General features: G+C 38.3%; 1 protein-coding gene across 1 annotated transcript; it reads left to right on the top strand.

Annotated features, from left to right (window-relative positions):
* Positions 1000–2760, top strand: LOC110013151. The gene has a single exon (XM_020698915.1). The coding sequence runs from the start codon at positions 1000–1002 to the stop codon at positions 2758–2760; it is 1761 nt and encodes a 586-aa protein (XP_020554574.1).

Here is a 16652-nt window from a genome sequence, read left to right as displayed (position 1 = left end):
GTTGAATGTCGACGCGATGGCTCGACCAGTACAATAGAGGAAGAGGTCGTTTGGTAGTGATAAGAATGAAGTCATCAGCAGGAGTTTGACAAACTACTTAAAGCTGGGTACGTATCGGAGATCCAATATACTAATTGGCTTTCTAACATGGTGTTTGTCCCCAAATCCTCCGGGAAATGGCGCATGTGTGTCGATTTTACAGATCTGAATAAAGCCTGCCCGAAGGATCCTTACCCCTTTCCAAGGATCGACGTAATGGTAGACTCAACGGCGGGGTTCGAAATTTTTTCAATGATGGACGCCTATCAGGGGTATCATCAAATCCACATGGCTGAGGAGGACAGAGACAAGACCTCGTTCATCACCGACAAGGTGATCTATTGCTACAACATGATGCCATTCGGTCTGAAGAATGCGGGCGCGATATATCAACGACTGGTTAACAAGATGTTTGGTGACCTGCTGGGAAAGACAATGGAGGTGTACGTTGATGATATGCTGGTCAAAAGCAGGAGGTCGCAGGACCATCTTAAGGACCTCGTACAAGCATTCAGCATAATGAGGTCGTACGGAATGAAACTGAATCCAGACAAGTGCACCTTTGGAGTAGGAGGAGGAAAATTCATAGGGTACATGATTAGCGAACGAGGAATTGAGGCGAACCCGGAAAAGATCCAAGCTATAATGAACCTGCGATCGCCAACCTCGGTCAAAGATGTGTAGAAGTTGATGGGAAAGATTGCTTCACTGAGTAGATTCATCTCGCGATCCGCAGATAAGAGCCTCCCTTTCTTCAAGGTTTTACGAAGGTCCAAGAACTTTGAGTGGAGCGATGAATGCAATAAGGCATTGCAAGAATTGAAAGAGTACCTTTGAAGCCCCCTCTGCTTGCAAATCCAGACGTTGCTCCTGTACTTGGGCGTATCTGAGAATGCGGTCAGCTCGGTGTTGGTGAGGGAAGAAGGAAGCAATCAAAACCCAGTATATTATGTTAGCAAGATGTTTCAGGGTGCTGAGTCAAGATATTCGGAGATGGAGAAGCTAGCCCTTACTTTAGTTGTCACGGCTCGAAAGTTGCGACCTTACTTCCAGTCGCATAAAGTGGTGGTACTGACCAATCACCCCCTCAAGCATGTGATGTCACGACTAGAGGCCTCCGGGAGACTGATCAAATGGGCCGTGGAATTGGGGCAATATGATGTGGATTACCAACCCAAGACCACGCAGAAAGCGCAAACGCTGGCGGACTTTGTGACAGAGCTCTCTAGCGATCCAAAGTCACCTGTTGTTGCTAAAGAACAGGGCTCGAAATGGATGTTGCACGTGGATGGCTCCTCAAATGCTAACAATGGAGGAGCGGGTATACTGATCCAAGGGCCAAAAGGAGTAGAGATCGAGGTGGCAGCTCGCCTGTCCTTTCCTGTTCCTAACAACGAAGCAGAATATGAAGCACTCATCTTGGGATTAGAACTCGCGCATGAAGCTGGAGGTAAAGATCTGGAAGTTTTTACAGATTCCCAGTTAATCGCGTTGCAAATTGAAGGAACATACGAAACCAGGGAAAGGACGATGACGTCTTATAAAGAGATCGTCCAACAACTAATGAGCAAATTTGATAAATGTTCTGTTTTGCAGGTGCCTAGAGCGGAAAATGACAAGGCAGACGCCTTATCCAAATTTGGGGCTGCAATGGACGGGATTAGAGATTGCAAAATAATAGCATTAGTACGCGAACGATCAACCTTAGCAAGCAGAATGGAGGTACAAGCAGTCTCCGAAGTGGGATCGTGGAAGGATGAAATCATTAATTACTTGGAGAACGATATCTTGCCTGCTGATCCCGTTGCTGCGAAAAGAGTGAAATTTCGAGCTACACGATTCACTATGTTGTCAGGGCAGCTATACAAGCGAACACTGGACGGACCTCTCCTGAAATGCTTAGACGAGGAAAGAGCTTTGTATGTGATGCGCGAAATCCACGAAGGGAGCTGTGGGAACTATTCAGGGGCGAGATCGCTGGCTCAGAAGATCATACAACAGGGGTATTTCTGGCCCACATTAGTTAAGGATTCCAAGGAGCTAGTGAAGAAGTGCGAAAGCTGCCAGAAAGATGCATCCCTGATACACCAACCAGCGACCTCGATGGAGCCGATCAAAGTGGCCTGTCCCTTCGACCAGTGGGGAATAGACATCGTGGGACCTTTCCCCCCCGCTCAAGCTCAAAAGAAATTCATCATTGTAGCGGTAGAATACTTCTCCAAGTGGGTTGAAGCTGAGGCCGTGGCCAAGATATTCGAGAGAGAAGTTATTAATTTCATTTGGAAAAATATCATCTGCAGGCTCGGAATACCCAGAATTCTAATTTCTAATAATGGCACCCAATTTCAAGGAAGGAAGGTTACAGAATGGTGCAAGGAGCTCAAGATCGAACAACACTTCACGGTGGTCGCGAACCCGCAGGCCAACGGGCAGATGGAGGTGACTAACAGAACGATCTTGCAGCACTTGAAAACACGACTGGAGAATAAGGGATCATGGGTAGACGTACTGCCAGGAGTTCTGTGGGCTTATCGCACAACTCCGCGAACTGCTACAGGTGAGACCCCATTTTGCTTGGTATACGGGACGGAAACTATAATTCTTGCGGAAATAGGAGAGGAGTACCAGCGGGTCGCCTCTTACGACCCTGGTTCTAACCAAGGTGAGTGGAGTTTCGACTTTACAGTGATTGAAGAGAAGAGAGATGCGGCATACGCCTGAATCTTGGACCATAAGGGGTTAATGATGAAAAGCCATGATCGCAGAGTTCGACCGTGACAGCTTCAAATGGGAGATCTCGTATTGAAAAAAGGAGAAACCTCTAAACACGTGGGCAAGCTAGAACCCCCATGGGAAGGACCGTACAAGGTGACCGAGATAAGGAAGAAAGGTACATACAAGCTACAAGATATGCAGGGACGAAATATGCCGCGCTCATGGAACATACAGAATTTGAAAAAGTTTTACGCATGAGTACGGGGATTTCGCGTCATGGAGCCTGTGAAAGGCCGTCAACTAGCTGGAGAACGCTTATTCTGGTGCTTGTGAAAGGTCATCAACTGCGGAGAGATCGCATTCTGGTACCTGTGAAAGGCCATCAACTACCTGGAGAACACTATTCTGGAGCCTGTAAAAGGCCATCAACTGCAGAGAGATCGCATTCTGATGCCTGTGAAAGGCCATCAATTTTCTGGAGAACACTATTCTGGAGTCTGTGAAAGGCCATCAACTGTGGAGAGATCACATTCTGGTGCCTGTGAAAGGCCATCAACTGCCTGGAGAACACTATTCTGGAGCCTGTGAAAGGCCATCAACTGCAGAGAGACCGCATTATGGAGCTTGTGAAAGGCCATAAACTGCGGAGAGATCGCATTCTGGAGCCTGTGAAAGGCTATCAACTGCGGAGAGATCGCATTAAGGAGTCTGTGAGTTCGAAAGTTCACATCCAAGGTTAAGAAGGTCGAATTTTTTGTATTAGAAAACAGTCATTAATGTACAGGTCAATACCAGAAAGAACTTGTACAAACTGTAAATTCTCTCGAGCAATTCTAAGAGGTCAATCTATCTTTTCATGTGACATTGTTTCGAAAGTTATGTGTATCTTATGTTTGTTATTACCTATTACCCTCAAAACGCGACACGACAACCGAAAAAGAGGCGTTCAACGAACTGCGATCTGAAAAAGATGCACTTCACACGCCAACTGAAAAAGAGGCGTCCAACAAAACTGTGATCTGAAAAAGACGCAGCCTGAAGTACGATCTAAAAAGGACGCACTCCACACGCCAACTGAAAAAGAGGCACTCAACGAACTGCGATTTGAAAAAGACACAGCCTAAAGTGCGATTTGAAAAAGATGCACTCCACACGCCAACTGAAAAAGAGGCGTTCAACAAAACTGTGATCTGAAAAAGACGTAGCCTAAAGTGCGATCTAAAAAGGACGCACTCCACACGCCAACTGAAAAAGAGGCGTTCATCGAACTGCGATCTGAAAAAGACGCAGCCTAAAGTGCAATCTAAAAAAGACGCAGCCCAAAGTGCAATCTGAAAAAGATGCACTCTACACGCTATCTAAAAAAAGATGCATCTGATAAAGACGACGATCTCAAAAAGATGCTATATTTGAAAGAACAGGAAGCATGCAATAAACAAAAGCGAAAAACTACAAGTATGCGAACTGTCAAATGATCTTCATTGATGAAAGCCAGTCACAGGGTTACATCAAAAAATCTTGCCCCCAAGGTCAGTTCTCAAAAATACAATTTCAACCATCAGCCAACATATCTACAAGAAAAAATTATTTGAACAAATCAGAATTTGAGACAAAAGAGTTGGCAAAAGAAATTCCTCAGTCATCAGCTTCTAGCTCTTCCCTCAAAGCTGCAAACTCGTCCTCCTTGAGATCGGGTTCAACGGGATAGGGTTGAAGGTCGCCATCGAGCGTGATATCAATTTGACTGCGATCAAAAGACTCTTGAAATCCTCCAAGTTTCTCGATTTGAGCCTCACATGTCTTATAGCCCTTGGCGAAAGAGTCAGCAGATTTGATCTCCACAGCAGTCTGGAAAATGTCCGTCTTCAGGAAGCCACGGACAACTGCCATACGGGAGCTCGCTAAGATCTGGTGATGTTCTTCCAGCGAGATGCGACCGGCCTGGCCTTCGTCAAATCCTTTCTTGTGGCCTTCGACCAGCCCGACCTCCCGACCAGCCTCAAACCCTTCTTTCCGACCTTTGGATAGGGCTACCTCCTAATCCTTCTTAGCGGCGGCAAGCTCGCTTTCCAAACCCCTGAGTTTCTCGAGCAAAGTCTGCATTTCTTCCACATGGGTTTGGTCCATCCTATCTCTCTCAACCAGCTGTGCCTGGAGCTCCTTTACTTTCCTGTCGTACAAAATGTAGTTCTTGCGATAGGACGTGCATTTCATGGATAGGCTCTAGAAAAACGTCAATGCCTGCAGTATTGATCAAAACTGTTTAGACTCGAACACCAAAACTACAGTAAAAAATCCTTTAGGATCCACTCCAGCGTTTAGAAATTAGTTAATCGGTAAAGATACATGTACTTGATGCCCCACCCAAGAGAGAGACCCAAGTCCTAGTAGCCCCGCTAAATGGTGATTCAACATAGATTCTACATCTTGAAACCAAGCTAATTTTGGGGCCGCTTTATGATAATGAAACCAACCAGCAAAAAGCATTAACGCTGCAAAGACCAATGACCGGAAAGAAATTTGAGAATTTCTAGGGTATGGAATCGTAGTCTATATAGAATTATAATAGAAAGGTATCCATTAATCCTAGTCTACAAAATCTAGACCTATCAATCAGTCGATTCATTCTAATTCATTGATTTAATCGATTCAAAATAGTAGAAATAGAAGGGAGTCGTTTTTGCAAACAAGAATCCTTTAAATAGGAGATTACTTGCAGCTGAGCATGAACCCCATATTCCTCGACCCGAACAGGATTATTCGTTACTAGGGAACTCTAATCGCGGAGAGAGGTGAGAGAGTCATATAGCTCGAAGGATTCTCCCCCCGCTTCAGAACAGAGGATAGAGCTGGAGGAATTATCCCACCTCGAAGTCATTCGATCTCCCTGGGGTTCAAACAAGTGGGATCGATCGCCTCTCAAAGCTTCCCTAGTCTCCTCTCAGCATGAGCCGAGCTGCTCTAGTCTCAAGAACCTTTCACGCTCGTCCGCCTGTCCGGTTTTGTCTGCGGCTTCCATAGCCATCCTGCTCAATGCCTTAGATCGATGGGATTTAGGTTTTGAAGAACCAGAGGGTTCCACTGGCTCTTTCTCTCTTGCCTCATCCCCATGCCCGTGTTTGTGTGAAACCTGTTTCCATTTTTTCGATCTTTCCCCGCTATCACGATCGCGTTTCCCAGGCTCGGCCCCCTGATCTCCACTCAGATCATCCAAATTCAACTCCGAGTCCGAGGAGTTATAACCATGTAGAGGGAGAGGGGGGGTCTCTTCACTGTCGACCTGGATAGGGTGATGGGCGGCAGGGCTCGCAGGCACTGGGGGGTCGCAAAGGGGCTGGTACAGGCGAGTTCGAAGGGGGACCTGCAGGAGCTGCGACCTGTTTCCCCTTGGCCTTCATCTTATTTTCTGCCGCCTTCAGTCTCATAGCGTGGCGAGAACTCATGATTATACTATCAGCAAAACAGAGGTTGGTGAGCGAATTCGAATAGAACAGTAAGGAAAAACATCATACCAGAAATAAGAGATCACCTAAAGGCTCTTCGATGTGGAGGGGCGCTAGAGATAGCCCAGACAGTCGCAAAACCTTCTCAGTGAGAAGCTTCTTGGGGTCGTACTTATAAACAGTTAAACTATTTATTTGGTCTCCCTCCAGCCCCCCTCCACTTGTTTTAGGAACATATTTATATTTACTCCATTCCATGTTAAAAGGCCAAATACCGGTTGGAGATCGAATAAAAATGTATCTGTCTAACCAGGCCCCTACGTTCGATTTCAATGTACTTAGGTACCTACAGTCAGGCTTGGCAGAAAAGTAGATGAAACCTCTATCACCGGACCGTTTGGAAGTGGTGAAAGAGTACAAACTACAGAAGTTATCAAAATTGGGTTCTATATAAAAAAATTGCATTATTACAATAAAAAGAACAATATGAGTAATAGAATTAGGAGAAATCTGCATAGGGCATATCTCCAGTTTATTCAAAATCGCAGATAGAGAAGGAGCTAAAGGGAATCTCAACCAGGCATCAAGATGCTTGATAGAAAAGGCACAGAAACCAAGGGGAGGACGGTGCATGCGATCGAAAGCTCTAGGAATAATAATATTGTATTCAGGGGGTATATAATATTTTTCCCTAATCTTGCGAATAGGGTTTCTAACACTACTGACTACAGCTTCCCAAGGATTCCTAGCGAGCCTATCTTGGAATCCTTCAAGGGAAGAGGGCCCTGCTTGTTTATCAAGAGTTTTGGAAATCTGGAACCTTTTTGTTCCTTTTTGGAGAGGTAGAAAAGGAACCGTGAGCAGACCCAGAACGGGTCACAGACGACCCGGTGATGAGTGTCGAAGTCCACCAAAAATAATTCCTACGAACACTTTTGTAGATGTGTGAGTAGGGTCGAATCCACAGAGATTGGTTTTAAATTAATTCCTTCAAAAATGAAAATAATTAGGGGGAGTTTTGATTGGAAGAAGAATAAAACTAAAAAGCTAATAAAATTAAAAAAAAAGATAAATATAAGAGAAGCGTATTCCAGTTAAAGATAGGATCACACTTAATTCCACGGTTGATCATAGATGCAAAGATAACAATTACTCATGATAGATAAATTGGTTATGGCAATTGGTACGACCTAACGACCTCACCTTTCCTTACCTTGTGGATAGTCAAGGAACGTCCGTTGACTAAATCCCTAATCAGTAAACAACCTTGGGAACGTCCTCAAGATTTAATTTACCGACAGCATTAAGAACTAGAAAGGCCCAATTCTAACCAATAAATTCCTACGAGGATTTATTTAAGTTAGATTGTGCATTCCCCACAACATAATCGAAAACTTCTACATAATCAATTATGTTGTGTTACCACTAGTTATCGAACTAAACAAACAATTACGGATTTGAAAGTTCAATTGGCTAGGCACTTTGAATAAGTGAGGGAGTAGTGATGGGTATCTGCTACAATACGCTAGGAAATGACAAAAACACCCTTCATTAAGGGTATTAATGTCCTTTCGCTAAGGCATCCGTGCCTTTCTGTCGGGCGGGTCGCAGGGGACCCGACCCGGTTCGAAAACCAGCCTTGAAGACCCAGACAATCATAGCCGTCCGATCAGGACGGGAGCCAGTAGGATAAGGCCACGTGGCCCATTCAACAGTGTCCAGCTGTGCTCTATAAATAGACCCGAAAATGCTGAAATAAAGGTAACTGTTCTGCATTTATTGTGATCGAACCTTGAGATTGCTTACTTTTCTCTCGATCAACCTAACTTGAGTGTCGGAGGGTCACTGTCGGGGACGTGCTCGACGAGCTCATTGTTGTCTTATTCTCAGGGAACCCAAAATTTGATCTTGGAGGGATTAGCTGTCTATGACGAGTTCGTGTCTCAGGATCGTTGAATTCGAGCAGGATCAAAAGCCAACATTTAATTTAAGAAGAAGATGAAAGATGAACGAATTAACGTTGACAATAGACAAATTCATCTCGGCTGAAGATCAAAGCCTCAATTCTACCAAGAAGTACTCGAGTTCAAGTCAAACTCTCAAATTTATAGCGTTTAATTTGCGAATAAGTCAAAAGACCTTCAAATTAATATTATTGAAGATCCAAATCAACATCGAAGGAGATTAAAATGCCAAGTTCCATCTTCGAAGTTGTCAAAATCAAAGATTGCACTCGTGAAACCAAGAATCCGAGGTTTTAAGTAGAAATTTCATACTCACAAAGTACAATTAAAATAAAATATCATTTCTAGTATTTTTTTATTATTTACCTTAAATAAATTCAAAACTACAAAATTTGAATTATACTTGTATCAGATGTGGACCGGAATTATGCCCTACATGCAATCTGGGATGTGGAGATCATAACCAACTTGTAAAACCGAACTCATATAAATAGGAAACCATGTAATACAAATGAGGTAATTAGTCAACTCTCCCAGTCCCGACCTACTTGTCCATTCTTTCAATTTCATACACTTTTCAGCACTCCACTGATTTTGTCTTCGTTCTTTCACTTCGTTTACTGATTTTTCAAGTGTTTTGCATATATGTTTTAATTTGAATCCTAATTCAAATCGTTACTAATTTAAGTATACGAGTGTTTGCTTCTATTTGGTAGGTTTGTTTTAAAAGAATTTTAAAATTTTCGATTGGTTTTTGAACATTTTGTGGTGCTACTGGGGCGATAAGTATAAAATATTATAAAAATAACTCTTAATTTTGTTGCAAATACATGTAAATTTCTAGTATTATATACTTTGGGAAAGATACAATGATCCTCTGTGATATTGGGAATGGTAATAAAATCTCTGTAAAAAATAAAGTATCAATCACACTCCCTGTGATATGAAAAAAAAAAAATTAGAAACCCCCGAGGCCAGAGTTGGTGGTACATGCGCGAAGACGACGATTATGGTTCTGGAAAGTGTAATTTTTTTTTTTAAATTTTGCCCTTCTCTTAAATCAATATATGTTAATATATATATTATATAATATATAATGCATGCTAGAAATTTGGTCACACCACAAGAGTAGAAAGATCTTCAAGAAATTCTTATAATTATTAAAAGACTAACCCTGCAAAACAGATGTTAGCACTCCGATGTTTAAGTCAGTAACGATTTTATGAAAAAAATTGAAATAAAATGAGAATAATGGTAAGATATGATTAAAAATGATGAATATTCGTGTGGAGTGTAAATTATAAGCTAACGACAGCCTAAGAATAGAGAGAAAACAATGAAAATTAGTGAGAATTTGAGAGTATGGATTGATGATACTAAAAGCCTGCACAAAATCTCTTTTTATAGGCTTTTATAGAGTTGCATACGGAGTCAATTACTGAGTTCCATACGCCACTAGAAAACTCTTTGAATTGGCTATCATCCACAACAAACCGTTGGTGATTGATAATTGAGATACGTGAGTTGGACTGAACCCTACCAAGTTTGCCTAAAAATTCGAGAGTTGGTAATTGTAGATTTTGCAGCTCATTTGCCACCAGTTTACTTGGAACCACTTGAAGTATTTTAAGATGACGTGTACAAATGTGTTGGCAAGCTATATTGTATGTCCACTCAACTGTATGATAACGTGTCTAGTTGAAATGAGCTTATTTCTTGAGTCTGCTAGTTCAGTAAAGTAGCAAGTAAGCTTGTGGGTCTTTCTTCCCTGCTGATTGGCTTTATCCGTCTTACCGATAAGCCAACTGTTAGTATGCCTAGCTTGTGGGCTTGGTCCAATATTAGAAGGCATCACCAATATATAATATATAATTTAATAAATCTTAAAATAATATCTAAATACTATATGTAAATATATAATTATATAATTACATTAATATTTTTAATATAATATTCTTTTAATTATATAATTAAATTAATTAAAATTGGGTGGGGGGTTGATTATTATTTTTCTAAAATAATAGTTTTATTTTAATAAATTATAATAATTCATATAATATATTGTATTCAATACGTCATCCAACTTATTTTCTAAAACCACACAGGACTAAAAGCCAAAAGATATTCAATTGACACGCCATTTCAGTTTTCAGTCAAAAATAAAAAATTCCGACCACAAAAGGACTATATTTCATCAATTTTCAAACTTAACGAACTTATAAAAAATGGGTATAATTATCAAACTAAAAAATAGGCCCAAGTCGATCAGGGGACAGTGTAAGTCATTGTTCATAACATAGGGAATAATTTTTTATACTTAAATTTACACAAGAAGTTAATTGATATTTTTCCATAGTTACTTTTATAAAATATATATTATTCTATTAGTTAAAAGTTTATAGTTAAATCTTCTAATCATCAAAGGTTAGATTGACGATATTAACCAAATAGAATATTTTTTCGCAAACATTTTTGCAAAATACCATCCAAAACAAAAATTATTCAAAAATTTCAAGAAGAAACAAACCACATGTGAAGACTGAAAATTTAAAATGAAGATAAAGCAAAAGGTCACTTAAATATGTCATAAACTGGACAATGTGGCACTATATATATGCGATAAATAATTTTTTATATTTTAAAATATATTATATATAAAAATAAAATATATAAATCAACACATTATATTTTAAAAGAAAAAATCAACTTAAAAAGGTATTATCCACACAACAAAAACATCTGCACATGATTAATCAACATCTTGTCATAGTTTCAACAATAACTAAAACATTGGCTATGATTTTTAACTATCGTTAATGTTTTGACCTTTCTTGCAGAAACAATATTTAATAGCCGTTATGAAGTAGTAGTAATTATATAGTTGAATTATTTTTTACTTTTAATCATAATAATTAGCGATTACAAAGAAGTAATATTCCTTCTAGTGTCTTTGACAGAAGAAATAAAACAGGGGGTAAAATTAAAATTAATCCTTGACTTTAAAACTTCATGATGATTAAATATGTATACCACATTGATTATATTGGGTAAAATATTACAAGATTTTGGGAAAAAAATGCTTATTAGTTATTTGTTCAACATAGTCATACATATTTGATAGTATGCCAAGGACCTATTGTAGCACCTTTTAACGTTATTATGAGTATATCTATTCTAAACATCATATTTGAAGTAAATCTTATTTATATATGTAATTATGTATATAAGGATCAATTCCTGCGAAGTATATATACACATGTAATCCCATCATACCATTAACTTCTATCTCATCCACAAAATTATATATATATATATATATATGTATAGATATATATATATCAAATACCACAAAATGCAACCGTTATAGCTAGTTCACATGCCATACTCATTTTTAATTCATATTTATACAACCTCAAAAGATGATTTCTATTTTTGTTGACGGGTGAGGGAAGAATTGCATACTGGCCCGACCTGATTAAAATGCAAGATTTGGACCTAGTCCTCGGTGGGTAGAGCAATGAGTCTGCAGCTCAGTATGTAAATAACTGGCATCACCTATATGTATACATCAAGTATAGGTTCAAACAAGACAAAATAAGTACATATGTAGAATATAATCAACTTTAATTTCAACATGATTATCTTTATTTCATACATAGTCAACTCATAATAAGACAATCAACTAAACTGCTCTATTCCTAGTCTGCTTACTAGAAGGTGATATAGTATTTTTCTCCACCAACTCAACCTCACCATTTATTACATATTATTTAAATGAATCTGCTTGACACACCACATAGGCTCATCAATTTCATTTCGCATTATAGCTCTTTCAGTTCGAATAAAAGCTCTTTTCATATTACATCATAGCTCTTTTTATATCGCATCTAAATTCTTTTCTTATTGCATCATAGCTCTTTTCATTAATTTCGATACACAGGTATTAAACAACATCAAGGGGTATTCATATTTCAGTTATATTCAATTTCCATCACGCTCTCATTTCCACATATCACCGTTCTTACAAGCAGATAGAAACGTAAAACCCCAGCTCGACACATATTCATTTACAAGCAATAACAACACATCATTCAACAAGTGTAGTACTTCAACACATTTCCTCATTTATCTTTTACAACAAAATCATTCAAATTATACCATCAACCACTCATATAATTAAAAAATAGATTACCTCCAGCACGAATTGTAGAATTACGTAAAAGTAATAACATAAGGATATGAAACATATATAGATCGAATTTACTTATTTACTTACTTTGCTTTTACCAATTATAATTAATTAATCGTTCACTACAAACCATCAATCGATTATATTCTTCTAATAGATTAGCAACTCAAATCATAGACTTACAATAACAGTACAGGGATTATTATATATTGCCATCCAAACTATAACCATTTTACACTTTGGCATTTAAACTTTTTTTTGTGTTAATTTACCATCTCAACTTAATGAAGTTTGGCACTTTGCCATTTATAACTGCTTTTCAATCAAATATTTTATCGAAAAGCCACCACATGTAGTGCACATGTGATATTTAAGGGTTATGCAATGTGATTTTTTTTTTTTTTTTTTGTACATATGCACAACATGTGATGTGTTTTTTGACAAAAAAATCAACAAAAAGATAGTCATATATGACAAAGTGCAAATTTCGTAAAGTTGAGATGGAAGCTAATACAAAAGCAAAATTAGTTGCAAAGTGAAAAAATGGATATAGTTCGAACGACAAAATGTAATTTACCCAAAGTACTATCAAGATAAAAGACACACATGTAGATGACACTAATCATTTATTTACTTCAATCTTACAATGCTTTTAATCAGTAGATACGGAATTGTTCAATCTCCTACTTTATCATCGAATCCTATAATATGCATGTAACCAATATTTCAAAAATATCATAATTTCTAAATAGAATGTTGAATATTATTCGTACAATTTTCAACAATCTTTTAATATTTCAATTCTATCAAATTTGAAATCTTCGTTCCATTATTTTTTAACTAACTGAACTTTTCTAAGCTTCCCAGGTATATTAATAATTTATCAACCAACTCATATGAATTTATTTAATCCAACCCCTCATATTTTTATAATTATCATTCTTAATAACATCCGTATATTGAATTATTACAAGAATCTCATATTTTCTTTTTGATAAATACAATATTTATCAAATAAAATTTTCTAATACTTCTTAAACATAATTTCTGAATATTTCTATAAATTTGATATCAATTTCTAGCTACCATAAAATTTATTTAAACACCACTATATATAATTAAGTATTTAGTCAATAAGCTCGACGAGATTGAGTAAATTATTTATAGTAATGATTAAATCTAACAAATTTAATAATTTAATTAAACAACTATAACATTTTTATGTCAAATGTGGTATCTAATTAGACACAAATTTAAATAGTCAAACTCATAAAATTTTTTGATTAAACACTACATTGGACAATATAAATATATTTAATAAAGACACTAATTAAATAACATAATTATATAAATTAACATTAATTTAAATAAAAATTTCTCGTACCCATATGTCCGAGGTGTGTGTGGGTGAGTTTTTGTGTGTTTTGTATATGTGTGTGAGAGAGATTATAAATGATGTCCAATTTAATTGAAAGTCGGCAGTGACCGCTCATCCTCAATTATTTTAATACTTTTTTAATCTTTTTTAAAATACTCATTATATTCTTTCTAATTTTTATAATTTATATAATTTATTTCTAAATATTTTATAAAGTTTCAATTATTGTATTCAAGTTTTAATATATTTTAATTTTAATCTGTAATTTATTTACTATTAACAAAAATTTTATAAATATTTATCAAATAATTCCTCGATTATGTATTAAAATTTTTGTGGGTGTTACACCTATCACTTTTCTTGGGTATTTTTCCTAGTTTAAACTTAACAGTGAATTTAATAACCTTTCCGCCTATTTCGGTTAGTCATTTCCAATTTGATGTTTTCTTATTTGGATTAGTTTGCTGCAGGAGCCAACTCTCCAGTTACCCCATAAGCGTTCGAAGCCGAATGGGTGTCTTCTCCAGATTGCGCTAATGTTGTTCGGCAGGCGTGGTCTTGAACAACTGCTCGTCATCCGAATTTTGCTGTTGTGGACAAGATTAGAGCTAGTCGCCTTCTTTTGAATCAGTGGAACCGCAACTGTTTCGGCAACATATGTAGGCGAATGAAAGAGATCAATGACAGAATTTGCACACTCCAGCGGCAAAGACTAGACACTGCTGTGAAATCAGAAATTGAATCCCTTAAAGACACCACCAACGGGTTGGCCTCGAAAGAAGAGGTGTTGTGGAAACAAAGAGCTAAGGCATTATGGTTAACGGAGGGTGATCCGCCTCGATCACGTTTGACCACGATCAACGATCACGACCTTCCCACGTCACCGATTTGGACCTGTTATTTGAAAATAAAACAGAGCTAGTCGGGATCGTCCCGACGACGATACTCTAATGCCTAAGTCAGATATTGGGGTCGAAGGTAAAATGCTGCGATCTAAATATAAGTGTCGAGAAATTGTATACCTTCTCTCAGTGTGGACTTGAAGTATTTATAGCCAATGGAAGATGGGACCCACTTGTGGAACAGGTGTCAGCTCCATGCTTACTCATGCAATGACTAAGCTGCTTCTTCAATGGACACTTGTCCGATGAGTATTGTGGGTCGGATCCGAGTCCCCTAGGCCCAATTTGAGACGTTATCAAGCCACAATGTGCCACATGCGATCCTACAAACTTGTTTATTATCTTTTTTGCCTCGACCTGCGATCTACCACGCGACCAACAGGCAAAGCTTTGTTTTAATCTCCTCTTCCTAGTGACATCCTTATCAGAGGGTGATAACAATACGAGATTTTTGTATGCCAAGGCAAACCAGAGACGGCTGGCCAAGGAGGTTAAATAGATTGAGGACAGCTCGGGGAAGGATATAGTTGGACTAGAAGGGATTCGGAAGGTGATCATGGACTATTTTAGTTTTATCTTCTGCTGAGAACTGAAAGTGGGCACCAAGGAGTAGGAAATTTCATTGTTATAAAAAAAAAATTGCAGGAAGTGATACAACTTGTTCTGTATATATATATACAGCAAGAAAGAAGATGAAGTGGAAAACTAATTAACCCGCCTAACTTCAGTCTTTAACAGAATACCTACCACCAACGTATATATAAAAAAATACAATTTTATAAGTGAAGAAGCAACTTCAGACTTACTCATCAGAAATGAATAAACTCTGCAATAGTGGCCTTCCTCCTCGATCACTTGCGAGCTTCAGACTGTTTCTCATCTGCTGCATTTCAGCTGCTGCACTTCATCACCTCCGACTGTTTCTCATCTGCTGCACTTCATCAAGCCCCTCGCAAGTTGGGCTTGGAGTCAGTGTAACCATGCCCAACTTACGATCGCAAATGAAGAAAGGAAGCTCCGAATAATGCCTTAGTAAGAATATTAGCAGTTTGCTGCTTAGAAACGATGTAACTTGGTTGAATAACTCCCTCCTTATACTTATTTCTGACCACATGGCAATCGCCCAAGTGTTTTGTTCTTTCATGGAAGACCAGATTGGCCGTGATGTGTAAAACTGCTTTGTTGTCACAAAAGAAAGGGATTGGAGTGTGAATTGAGACTCCCAAGTCCTTGAGAAGGTACATCACCCAAGTCACTTCACAGGTTGTTGCTGCCATACTTTTATATTTGGCCTCAGCAGAAGACCTGGCCACTGTAGTTTGTTTCTTGGTTCTCCAAGAAACTGGACTTCCTCCCATAAATATGTAGTAGTCAGTTAAAGACCTCCTTGTAGCTTGGCAAGTAGCCCAATTTGCATCACAAAAGGCCTTTAGACTAAAATCACCATTAGAGGAAAAGAACAAAATTGTTGAAGGGCTGCCTTTCAGTTACCTCACAAGGTGCATTGCAGCTTCCCAATGCTGCTGAACATGTTGGCTCAATTGCTGAGCTGCATAACAGATGTCAGGACGTGTAAAGCCCAAGTAAAGGAGTCTCCCAATGAGTCCTCTGTATCTAGAAGGATCTTGTAAGGCACCCCCTACTTTAGATAATTTGCAGCCTGCAGGTAAAGCGGTGGTGGTAGCTTTGCTACTTAAGTGTCGTGTATCCTTAATGATGTCCAATGTGTATTTGTTTTGTGTTATGATCATCCTTTGGGTAGAGTGAGTTGTCTCAAGCCCTAGAAAATATGTAGCAATCCCTAGGTCCTTTATAGTAAAGAGGTCATTCAAGTACCTTTTAACATCTATAATCAGTTCATTTGTAGAGGCAATCACAAGTATGTCATCAACATAAACTAAAAGTTCGATTAGGTGAGAATCTATTTGTTTAATGAATAGGCAGTGATCATGGGCTGATTGTAAGAAACCATATTCAGTTACTTTATCAGTAAATTCTTGGTTTTATTCCTTTGAAGCCTAT

The sequence above is a fragment of the Sesamum indicum genome, linkage group LG15 (assembly GCF_000512975.1).
Source record: "Sesamum indicum cultivar Zhongzhi No. 13 linkage group LG15, S_indicum_v1.0, whole genome shotgun sequence".
Classification (NCBI taxonomy): Eukaryota; Viridiplantae; Streptophyta; class Magnoliopsida; order Lamiales; family Pedaliaceae; genus Sesamum; species Sesamum indicum.
The sequence above is the reverse complement of the archived record's forward strand: the minus strand, read 5'-3'. Positions and strand labels throughout refer to the sequence as shown.

Bases quoted from the DNA above. Each gene is read 5' to 3' on its own strand.
- LOC110013151 (XM_020698915.1), top strand. From the start codon at position 1,000: ATGTTTCAGGGTGCTGAGTCAAGATATTCGGAGATGGAGAAGCTAGCC.